A 12,407-nucleotide genomic window follows, 5' to 3' on the forward strand; every position below is an offset into this window, starting at 1 on the left:
CACCTCCACAGATCATGTTTGCCATTCCATTTAAAGGAGAACTAAACCCCCTGCAGCTTGGGGCCCCTGTTCACCCCCTCCCTGCTTCCTCCCCGCATTTCGCCCCTGTGTTTCACTGCGCTGTTCTGCATGTGCGGGTCGGTGTTGCTAGAGGGGACACTTGTTCTGGTGTGGCACCAGTGGGGGCTTTTGGCTGTGGGGGAGTTTAGTTCTCCTTTAAAGCCTATGGCATTTTTATCGCTATAGCAGAGAAACACACACCAAGAATCCACTGCTTGATGTGCCTGCACCTGGATACACGTACCTAAAGAAAAAGAGAAAAATTGCCAGTGCACAGTTTGCCTTTAAAAATAATTATTACAACAAAACGAGGTGTTAGTACAGCACTTTGGCAGAAATATGTAAGCTCATGTGCCACGTCAAGGCCCCTTATTGTGTGACTCTTACACTATATATTAACATGTAGTGCATTTAAAATCAAGTCCCCCAGCAACCAATGTGACTGCGTAAAGCCTGCAGTGTCAACACTAGGGATGCACCGAATCCTAATTTGCATATGCAAATGAGGGCAGGGGAAATCGCATGACTTTTTGGCACAAAACAAGGAAGTAAAAAGTTTTCCCCTTCTCACCCCTAATTTGCATGTGCAAATTAGGATTTGGTTCTTTATTCGGCCGAATCTTTCCTGAAGGATTTCTGTGCTGAAACCTGCTGGGTCTGGCCAAGGAATTGGTACCCAGGTGCAGGCACATCAAGCAGTGGAGGAGCGAATTCTACGCCTGCGTTTCTCTACAGTCCAAGGTCCGCTACGTCTGGCACTGGCCATAGCTTAAAATAAGGACCACCATTTTTGTAGATACAGCTTAAATGATAAGACTGGAAGTAAATGGAATATATGAAGTGATAGCTTAATGATGATAGTTTCCCTTTAAAGTGGAAGGGTAATATTTCACACGCGGGCCGTTGCAAAGTTACACCCCAGACCATGCTCTGCCTGTGGATGCATGCTGGAAGTTGCAACTGTGCAACAGCTGGAATCTCTACACCCCCTCCACCCCCCTCCCCGATTTCATAGCATTTGACCTTGTCAGTTCTGTCATTTCTAAATTCCCTTTTTAGGAGTAAAACTCATCAGCGCTCATCGCGTCCCGGTGTAGCCAGAGTAACATTCCCTCCTTTTCATCTCGTCTCAGGTTGTGAAACCATCAGACTCCAAGGAACAGAATCATTCAGCTTTATAGAGGGCAAAACAAGAGATGTCACAACTCCGTCTCTGGGTCATGGGACTCGGGAACCATGCCTGGGGAAAACAAGCGAAGATGGTTATTATTGAAAAATTCCTAGCATTCCCCCCAGCCTTCCACGAAAGGAGAACACTTATTTGGGGGGGGGGGAAAAACAACAGGAAATAACAATGAACTTATTTTGGATTCTCAGATAGTCCACGGTTTCAAATATGGATTTAATTAATTACTGCTACAGTGAAACCTCAATTTTATATCCCCCTGATTTTAAGTTTTCCCTCATTTTACATTGTTGTTTTGTGGTTCCACCTATATATTATGCATAATAAATTTCTCTGATTTTATATTTTCCTGGATTTTACACCATTTTTTTCTGGTCCCCTGAAAAACGTAAAACGGGGGTTCTACTGTATTTTTATAAATCAAAGCATACTACAAATCCAGCCTTTCACTGAAAACCGCTTTTAGAATGAGATGGTCATACACAGTGACCTGTCCATGTCCAATGGATATCTGGCATATATTGAGACTGATATTGGTTGGTAAGGACTCATACGTGCAATAAGTCGTTTAGGATGCGTTATTCATATATAATTCATTGGAGAGCTGCTCATTAAATAGCCAAAAAACACAAATAATAAAAAAGGAAACCCACTTGCAAGTTGTCTCAGAATGTCACTCTCTACATCATACTAAAAGTTAAGTTAAAGGTGAACAACCCCTTTAATGTGGTCCTTACCCCAACCGTCTGCATTTACCATTATTATGATTTGATTGTTTAACCCATCAGCCCGATATCACCCACCTCAAGGTGGGCTTATCGGGGTTGAGATCAGCTTGTTTGCCAACTTTGCCAAAAGAGCAGACCTTTAATATAATTATCCTATTCTCCAAAGGAAAGCCTCCTTACCTGTTCCTGAAAAATTGGGAGATATAGTTCAGTAACAGCCCCATGCACAGGCTGATAAGCTCTAAACTCAGTCTGTAGAGGCTTAGTCTCCTCAAAAAGAAATTCATTGGTGCATACAATATTTGTATATAACACACAAAGCCATGAATATCCTGTAAATGATATCCTTATAAGTGGCTCTTAGTGATGTCATCAGTTATAAACAGAGCTTAGTGATGTCATTTTTGTCACATGACTCACTAAAAATTGAGTATTATAATAAAGTTGTTGGAAAATGAGTATATTAGAAGTAACCTCCGAGTTCCATGACCAGTACAAAAGCACTCTGCCTTCGGCCATGGAACTCCTCAGGGACTCATAATATCCTTATATTTTACAATAGGGGATACTTTATTCAATATGTAATTATATAATGCCACTGGTTGTCAGAGATGTTTTCTGAAACACATTGCAAGCAGCAGTTGAATCTTGCATTTTGACTGAAATTCTAGCTATTTTTGCAACTGAGAATTCAGACCACAAGATTTTTCCTTTACATTATCACTGCAGTATTTTGGCACTGACCAAATGCTGGACAATAAGTATTGGAGATAAGAAATCTGAGCAAGGTACAGGTATGGGATCTGCTATCTGGAAATGAAAAAGCTCCAAATTACGGAAAGACCGTCTCCCGTAGACTCTATTTTATCCAAATAATTGGCTTTTTTAAAAATGATTTCCTTTTACTCTGTATTTATATAAAAAGTAGCTTGTACCAAACGAAGATATAATTATTCCTTACTGGAAGCAAAACCAGCCTATTGGGTTTATTTAATGTTTACATGATTTTCTAGTAGACTTAATTTAATAAGATCCAAATTACAGAAATATCCGTTATCCGGAAAACCCCACGTCCTGAGGATTCTGGATAACAGGTTCAATACCTGTACCGTAAAAAACAACACCATGGATTGAAATGCTGTCATTTATTTTAATGGGCAGCACACATTATCTAAAAATACAAATATTTATTGGTTTGAACTGTAAGAATTAAAAGGTGCCAGTGTGCTGGGCTCTCAGTGTGTCTGGGTAAAAGGAAGCAGTATATGGTACCTATAGACACTTAAATCCTAGCAAAAAGATAGAATGTTTATGGTTTTGGTGCCAGATGTTCTGCAATACAAGGGGATACATTCTACTAGCAGGATGTTGCCTAAGAACTGAATAGGAAAAATAGGACACAGCAATACAGGGAGTGAAGGGGGAAACCATGTGCTGCTGGAGGGGGGGGATCCAGACCAGATTTTAAATACATATGACGTGAAATCCAGCGGCAAGGAAAGAAGAGTCAGATTTCACATAGACAGGGGAAAAAACTGAAGAGAAAGCAAGGCAAAAAAACCTGAAAGCCAGAGTATGCACAAATGCCAAAATCAGCAGCAGTAACGGGAGAGAACAAAGAGAAGGAAAGAGCGATCTTATTTGAGGTTTATACTCTGCTTTTCTGCATTGATCAGCACCCAAGGGTGCCACTGGGGCTGCTACAGTTGGAGGGGCTGCCACTTCCAGGGAGAATGTGATTTCTTCTGGGATAACAAGAGAACAGGTAATTCATCACAGCCATAAAGGATGGATCACAAGCCAGCTGACCTTCAGGTCAAGGGATCTGCTTACTATGGAGAATAGAGCTTGTGGTGAGGACTGAGGTATAGGATATGCTGTGTGCATCTGAATGGCTTGTGAATAAGCACAAAGTGACCCCCATGATGGGCTCAGCCTCCTAACACAACGCTGTAAAGCATCTGCACATCCCTTCATGATACTGGTGCTGCACAGGCTCGCTGGCATTTTGCTGCAGTGCATCGTGGAAATTCCCTGCGGAACAGCACATGGACATCTAAGGATGCAGGAATAAGGGGGCTTTAAAGAACGTACATACTCGAAGCTGAGTTATGTAACCGTTGATCTTGGGAAATTTCAAAGGGGAAATCCTTGATCATAGGCAGCATTGCCAATGTGTTTCCACCAATGCCTGGACCTTCTTTCTGTTTTTGCAGCCGGACTCCTGACACTGATCTCCCTATGCTGGCAGGGAACATTCTGAATTGGGATTTAAAGAGACTAAGGCCTAATTACTCTACCCTACAATCATGCAGGTGAATCGTCCAAGGAGCACTGCTTTCACATATCCACCCTCCAGCCCCCGGGAGCAAGCAGGAAGCTATGCCAGGCAGTACCAAACCAGGCGCTTCTCCTACCACATCGGAGGGGCTCCACCTGTTCTTAGCACCCATTCTATACAGTATGAGGGTGAGTAGAATGTATTGCAACTGAATTCATCAAAAAAGGTCCCTGCCGTTTCCTTACTGTTAATCACTCAGCATGCATAATATGTATTCTACGCTTGTGGCTTTAAATGGCTCCTAAGGAATGAGTATTGTGAGCATACATTTGTATGGTCTCAGACACAACACAAAATAGCCTCCTACTACTCAGAGCAAATAGTATGGATTGATTAAAATAGAGACTTTAGACTTGCAGACCTCCAACTGTTGGTTGAATGCTGGAAGGTTTAGTTCAACAACATCTATCACCTGCAGGTTGGACAGTCACTTTGGCTATGGACAGTGATTTCCAACTGCAGTCTCTTGGGCTGGATGTCGCCCTTCAAGGGAATACTACAACCCCCTGAATGGCCGAGAGCTTCTTTGTATGATGTTATATAAAATCCCATCCCCAAACATCTCTATCAGATAGTCAATTGATCAGCGAGAAGGTGAAAACCAATATGGCATTTCATAAAATACTGTGTCTAGAGCACCATTTGTTTATTTTAATATTATGTGTTTTTTAAAAAATGACAGTTCCTGTGTCAGGGACTCTGTGTCAGTGTTCTGCAGTCCTGTAGGTAAAGCCTCAGAATCTTACCTTCTGGGCACCTGTTTTTAATGAGAAAAATGCACAGATTTAATAAACGCAATAAAGAATTTTCATGACACTCTATCCCAGAGGTGTCACAATGTAAATATATAAGCATTGGAGTTCCTGGATAAGGAAGAAGTGCACCAGTGGTCTACAGATTGAAATTCTGGTGCTCATTGGAGGAGAGGCTTAAGGCAGCTGGCTTTGAGACGTGCTATAAGGGTGGTAGGGCTTTGCCATGTTTAGCTATAGTTGCTCCTTAGTATAAGGTAACTGTCTTTACCTTGGAACTACTGGGCATGATGGAGTAAAACCAAGATATTTGGCTTTACTTCATCTACCATGCTGAAAGGCAATGAATCAAGGATACCATTTGGAATCAACTTGAACTCCATGGTATTTGTGTTGAATTCAAGTTTGAGCAAATTGAACCCTTGATCAGACCTTCACAGTGATCCTTCGCTGGGCAACAGGGGTCATTTACAAATGGTGGGCAGGGTGCCAAGTGCAGAAAAACCCTGTGGTAGCCACCATGTTTTTTTTTTTTTCAAATTTGCACCTTGTAACGCATAAGCACCTGTGGATATATTCCAGAAAGGAGTGCAAGGACCTGTTCTTTCCTGGTAAATACAGGTATAGAACCAGTTACATGTATATTACATGACCTGCTTTGTGCCAGAGTCCACGTATGGGGCCTATGGGGGTATAAAAGGCCAGATATCTGTCAGGTTTAAATCTCAATGGGCAAGAACCACATCAGCTCACTGATGCAGTCCTGGTCCAATGGGTCTCCATAGGCCTACTGTATTATGGGCAGATTATCAGATCTAGTGGGTGGCCATACTGTGCAGTGATCCACTCATTTGACAACCTCAACGAATGAGCAGATCTTACTATATCTGACCATTTTAAGTGTCCTTATCTCCCATCCTCTTTGGGATTTCCAGCCACTATGTGAAATTGCATTGAAGGTTTTCCATCTGCTGTTTTTATGGATCAGTCATTCAGCAGATCTCATGTTGTGATACTGAGCCACTCATCCATATTGACTCAACATTTCTGTATATTGAATAAGACTTTTTATTCAAGATTCACCATTTCGCAAATGGTTTTTACTCTAGACATTGAAAAACCCTCATCAAGTTCATTCCACTCATGTAATGGGTCATCATGGCTTTGTATCAAGCAGAAAGTAAAGTAGTGGCTAGTGGTGTGAATAATTCCTAATTTTAGCTCTAAGCCTTCTTGATAAATGCCCCCCATGCAGATATTGTCCAGTAAAGACTAAATCAGTAGACAAGTTATTATATTCTTGGAGCAGAAAAGGGTCTTAAACCCTGCAAAGAAGAAGTGACATGTTGTCTTTGGTCTCAAACCAAAAAATTTTAGAGACCTCTCACATGTCTGAATAATAATTGAGATGTACACAAATAAGAACTTGGAGATGCAGTTTAAGACTCATTTTGGCATCATTGGATGCTTTGCTACAGGCATAGGAAGTCTGAATCACTCTTGTTCCAGAGTCGGGGTTGGTGGGAAGGGGTAGATCTGGAATTTGCTATAGTTTATTCACTGAATACTGCATTTCAGCTTGAAACAAAGAGAATACACAGCTGATGGATTGTTTTGCTTGCCTAATGCATATTTCCCCACTCTAGTGTATCCTTCCAGTAGAATGGAATATTTTAAGTCAATGTAGATTCCTTTCTTCCTCTGTGTTCTTGTCAGGAATCTTACTGTGAATGAAAGCCTATGACTATGTTCTCTTGGTTCTCTTACCTGTGAGAGATCACTTTATCTACCTATTCTTTAAGCCAGGCGCACATAGGCTGGCAGTTTTGGCCATGTTTTCTATAGCTTCCTCTGTTGTGGAACAAACTACATAGAGCAGTTTTGGAATTTGGGGCGTTGATACTAAAGAGGGCAATAGTACAGTAAATACAAATTTTTTATCTGGTGGGGTTTAGTCATGGGGTAGAGTTTAGGTACAGTTTGGGAAGTTTTGGCCTAGAATAGACTCACTGCCATTTCCTGAACTGCATCTTCTCCCACTGAGATGTACAGTATATGACAGCTCTGCAGGAATCGGCAGACTAGCTCTGTTCCTTATTTAGGGCTGCATTGTTGAGGCCTGGCTGTGTTTATAAAGCGTAGGCTGGGGAACATCTGGACAGCGAGTCAGCAAACCCAAGTGCTTCTAGCCAGACCAAGGCTGCTAGCACTGATTATTTTGAAAGAAGAACTCTTTTGCCTACAGCAAGGAACCCTAGACCCCCAGCATGCTTGATAAAGGGGGACACCCCAGAAACGTTGCATGCTGCATTAAATAAATTTAAAGCAAGGGTATCACCCTGCCAGCATTACCCGTGTGCCAGTGAATCCTTTGCCAGCCACCATTATAACATGTAAGCATAACAACTAAAGCACTGGGAATCTCAGACTTCCACATTTGTTTTGTCTTGCATGCTAGATATAACTATTACAGAATGTTGCACAGCTATTTCTTCCCCTGTATAACTAAGGCCATACATGATAAGAGGTCACCAAACGAGCAGATATTTCCCCGAAATGCCCACCAACAGCAGGGCAATTTCAGGTTAATCCGAACGTTCTGCCCCAGGGCCGAACTGTCGAATTGTAGTAAAGAGAATGGGTTGCCGACAGGTTGTAGGACCACACCAACTAGCCAATTGAGCAGATATTGATCGGTGATACCCGTCGGAAGCCCCCACACATGAGCAGATAAACTGCCAAATTGTTTTAAAGGACCAATATCAGATGCTTTAATCTGCCCATGTATGGCCACAAATTTGGATGGGCAGTTTGGCAAGTCAGAAGGGCCAACTTGGCCAGGCAAGAGGGAGTGAAGCCACAACTCCAGTGTTCTGGAGTTCTGTTCTGCTTATTTGGGGTAGTTGGCCCTAACAAATAGAACATTAGAAAATTTGGTTCTGCGTATGATATCTGCCAGAATACTATCTGGCTCAGCCCTTGTCTAGCCACCTTAACATTCTGTTTTGGTGGCAAAGCCATGTGGCTTTAGAAAAATCTCCTAATGCTCTGGACCACATTTAGGTAGAAAGCTCAAATGGACAGGCTAATTTTGTTAATGACAGCTTCCTCCAAGGCATTCCACCCTAGGCAACCAATCAGATATTTACTATGATTATTCTAATTGCAACATATTGTTTAAATCTACAGTGACTGTTTATTGGTTGCTATAGGTTACTAAACCAGCAGTTTTGGGCCCTGTAGTAATTTGAAACACAGTACAGGATATGAATCCAGCTTGAGGGGCTTGCATTTGAATTCCATGGGGTAGGTGGTTCTTGGTAATACTAAAACTTTCAGAGGTTTAGAAAGTAACTATAAAAAATATAAAGAACAATGTACCCCTTGTTGTAAACTAGAAGGATTTTAGAAGTCATCAAGGAGTTTCATGACCATATACATATACAGCAGGAGATTAGAGATGCCCCATTTTGTCACACAAACAAGGAAATCAAAATTATTTTAACCACAATTCTCTTTCCCCCTGTTTCCCTAATTTACATATACAAATTAGGGTTCGGATTCAGTTTGGTGCATCCCTACAGGATATACATTTTTTAAATAATATGAGTCATGTGATAGACTACATCACTAAGCACCAATTATAACTGATGACATCACTAATCACCGTTTCTAAGAATATATTTTACAGGCTATTCACAGCTCTAGTGTATTATATAGTGAATAAAGTATGTCCTATTGTAAAATATAAGGATATTATAAGTCACCAAGGAGTTGCATGACCATATAAAGTGCTTTTATACAGGTTGTGGAACTGAGGTTACTTCTAATATCCTCATATTTTCTAACAAGGAGTACTTTATTTATTATAAAACACAAGTTTTTTGTGAGTCATGTGACAAAAATGACATCACTAAGCTCTGTTTATAACTGATGACATCACAAATCAAATCACTGTTTATAAGGATATAATTTACAGGATATTCATGGCTTTTGTGTATTATAAGTTTATTTCCTATGAATGTTCATCTACAGAGTTTGCAGATATAAATGTAAAGTTTTCAAGAACAAAACAGAGCAACGAATATCGGACATTTCCAGGGCTATTTTTCAGATTATGAGGGGAAATTGTTTTCCACTATTGGTTTATGTTTTTGGTTGCCCCAGGCCCTTCAAATACACTGTACGCTTAAATGTGTAATTGTTCCAACATGCTCTCAGAAATCTCAGAGTGTGAGGTACACCTCTCAGCCACCAGCTGGTTCAAAACAAGGTAACTGGCAATTATTTCATTACACAGATTAACACATTTTTTGCATTCTTTAAACATTACAGAAATGCTGACCTTTACCCGATTTAGCAGGTTTTAAAGTGAACCAAAAAATTGGTTTAATGTAACCTTGTACAAAATATTAGCGAGTGGAATAATGTCATAAAAGAGCATTTCCACCCCCACGACTGGAACTGCTATCTGGTTGTTGGGGTGACGGACCACGGCAACCAAAAACAGCAACTTTTGATTATTTTTATCTCCTATATGTTCCATTCTGAATTGTAAACATTTGACTGGTTAATAGGGTAGATAAAGGAGAAGGAAAGTCATATTCGCTGCCCGGGGCTGACGCAATGATCTCAGGGAAAGATAGAAGATGGCAGCACTCACTAAGATAGCATTGGTTAGAGTGGTTTTCCATGAAGAGCAATGCTGGAGCTGGGTCTGAGCTTAGCGTTTATAATCACTGGGGGTGCCTAACAAACTCTTATCCCCCAATAGCTGTATCTACAACCCACCATCCAGTGCCATAACTAGGCCCTAGGGGACTCAACAATATGGGCCCCCTGCAACCCTGGGGGTCTGCTGTATGGTAATTATGCCACCAAAAAAACATGGGTTTTTTCCCCTTATTTATCAATACATTTTTTCCGAAAATTTCCTGTGCGGGAAAAAACTCAAAAAAATCGTGAAAAAATTTGAATTGTACTTATTTTTCTGATTTCTGCCCACGAAATCTTCGGATTATTGCACGAAACCAAGAGCAGATCAGGATATCTTCAGGACTTCTCCCATTGACTTCTACATAAACTCGGCAGGTCTGAGTTGGAGTACTTTTTTATTTGGACTTTTAACACCCTCTGGGTTTTTTTTTAGTTTTTGTGCCACCCTACCTACATCATAACTACCCACTACCTGCTCAATGAAATGTTTATAGGTTGCAGGCAGGGGCAATTCGGGCCCCTAAGCCACCCTGAGGTGCTTCCTGTGATGCCGCCCCCCACCCCACCGCTATTCTTCTCATCTTCTGTCGGAGCAGGTCCAGGTGGGGGGCACATCGCTAGTGCAGAGAGCACTCTCATGCACTAGAAAAGCCAAATTTCAACGTTTGAGACCCGAGAATTCGACCCTTAAAGTTACCAGGAGCAGCTTTTTACCGCCTTTGGTACTGTAACTTGCGGGTAAATGGTGCCTAAGGTAAGGTTTTCACCTTGCCTCATGGCTGGTGTTCTCCTGGTTCCAGAGGGTACCCAGCCCACTGCCAATCTCTTGATATACAGGAGGCTGATTTGATTGTATAAGAGAAAAGAGGTGCAATATTGAAAGCAATTACTTATGTGAGTGTTACTGTCCCCAGTCAGCAATCTAATTAGGAAGGAGCCTTGGCATTACACAAACTGTAGCTACTTTGCCACCCCTAATAGCTAATGTTCATGTTCATGCTAATGTTACTGCTTGTCCTGATTCCATCACTTGGAAAAGAGCCCATGGCCTGAAATGAGGCACGTCTGATTTATTTTCCAGGCTTCACATTAATCTGTTACTGGTAACGCAGCTACAGATCCCGGGGATTCCTGTCTCATTGTGTCCGCTGGTCTTTCTGATACAATGCTGTATATAATTGCATTGTGAATAAAGGAAAGGTGGGGAGGTTACGTTACAACTGGCTTTGAACTTCCAGGCAAGTCCCATTTATTTCACATGTGAAATCACCATGATACAGTATATCTGTGCCAGGGCTTTAAATGGCAAAAGTGCTCTTTATTTCCAATTTATTATCAGGCTAAAAATCTGCATTTGAGCATTTTTGAACAAAAATCTATTATCTGAAACAGGCAGTTGTGGTTAGGTTTGACATTAGCCTTAAAGGGGGCCATACACAGGGAGATCCGCTCGTTTGGCGATGTCAGGTTGATCCGATCGTGGGCCCTAGGGCCCAACAATCGGATCAGAATGGAGGCAATGCGGGCGGTCAGATCGTGGGACCGCATCAACAAACAGATTTTTTGCCTGCCCGATCAACATCTGCATGACTTTCGTCCAGATATCGATCGGGGAAGCCCGTCTGAGGGCCCACACACGGGTCAACTAGCTGTCTACCAGATACCTGGTAGGCGCGTGTCTTCACAGTGAAACTAAGGCTGGCCATATTTTTTACCCTTGCATCTGACAAACAATTGGATGCCCCAATCTTCCAATCCTGCCACTAACCATTCAGATTAAATAAAGTAGTAAAAAGAACAATTCAGATGATGTTCTGGCCATGACAGCAATCGTCGGAAAGTTATGTCTGACAAATTCTAGTTACAGTCACCCATTAATATTGTCAGATAGGCAATGCATGCAGAGAAATTATCGTTAGCCGACTGAAATCTTCTGACCTATCTGACTAAACGACTGATCGCAATGGTACGAAAAATGTCAGGACGATCCACACATGTTCCGAAAATCATACCAAACTTTGATTAGTACGACTATATCTTTGCGTCTATGGCCAGCTGAAATTGTAACTCAATCAAAGTTGCCATTGTTTTGTGCGCTAGCTGACCACAACTTACTTTCTTTCAACACCTCCAGTCAGGGGCACTGCGCCAATGAGGCAAGTTAAGGGGTGGCAGAAAGCAGCTCCTGTTAACTTAAAGAGCCAAAATTTCATCAATTGCACTCTCTGCATTAGCAATGTACCCCCACTCCGTTTTGAAAAGTTTATGTGCGGGAGGGTGGCATTAGTGTAACTAGATATTACTGGGCCCCACAACAAATAATTTTTCAAGCCCCCAAAATGTTTAGAGGTTGACTTGTTTTACCAATATTTATTGAAACTGTATATGAACTATGGAGGACCTTATGGAGCCCCTATACCTCCTGGGGCCCCCTGGTCTGCTTCCTCTATAGTTACGCCCTTGGAGGGTAGCATTGACTTGCCAGACTAGGGGTATGAAGAAAACCCTGCCCAGCAAACCCCCCCCTTTGTTACGCCCTAGGCAGGTGCTTCTTCTGCCCAGGGTTGGACTGGGGGACCCGGGGCCCACCGGGGCTACTGCTCCAGGGCCTACTCGGGCCCCCA

General features: G+C 41.9%; 1 protein-coding gene across 1 annotated transcript in view; it reads left to right on the plus strand.

Moving 5' to 3' along the window:
• Positions 1–3,442: 3,442 nt before the first annotated feature.
• Positions 3,443–12,407, plus strand: part of fgd1.S (FYVE, RhoGEF and PH domain containing 1 S homeolog) — a 76,069-nt gene continuing 67,104 nt past the window's right edge. The window contains exon 1 of the mRNA XM_018232782.2: positions 3,443–4,443. Within this exon, the coding sequence (XP_018088271.1) occupies positions 4,284–4,443 (160 nt within the window). The 5' untranslated portion in view covers positions 3,443–4,283. The remainder of the gene's footprint in view (positions 4,444–12,407) is intronic.

This window comes from Xenopus laevis, chromosome 8S, assembly GCF_017654675.1.
Source record: "Xenopus laevis strain J_2021 chromosome 8S, Xenopus_laevis_v10.1, whole genome shotgun sequence".
Taxonomy (NCBI): Eukaryota; Metazoa; Chordata; class Amphibia; order Anura; family Pipidae; genus Xenopus; species Xenopus laevis.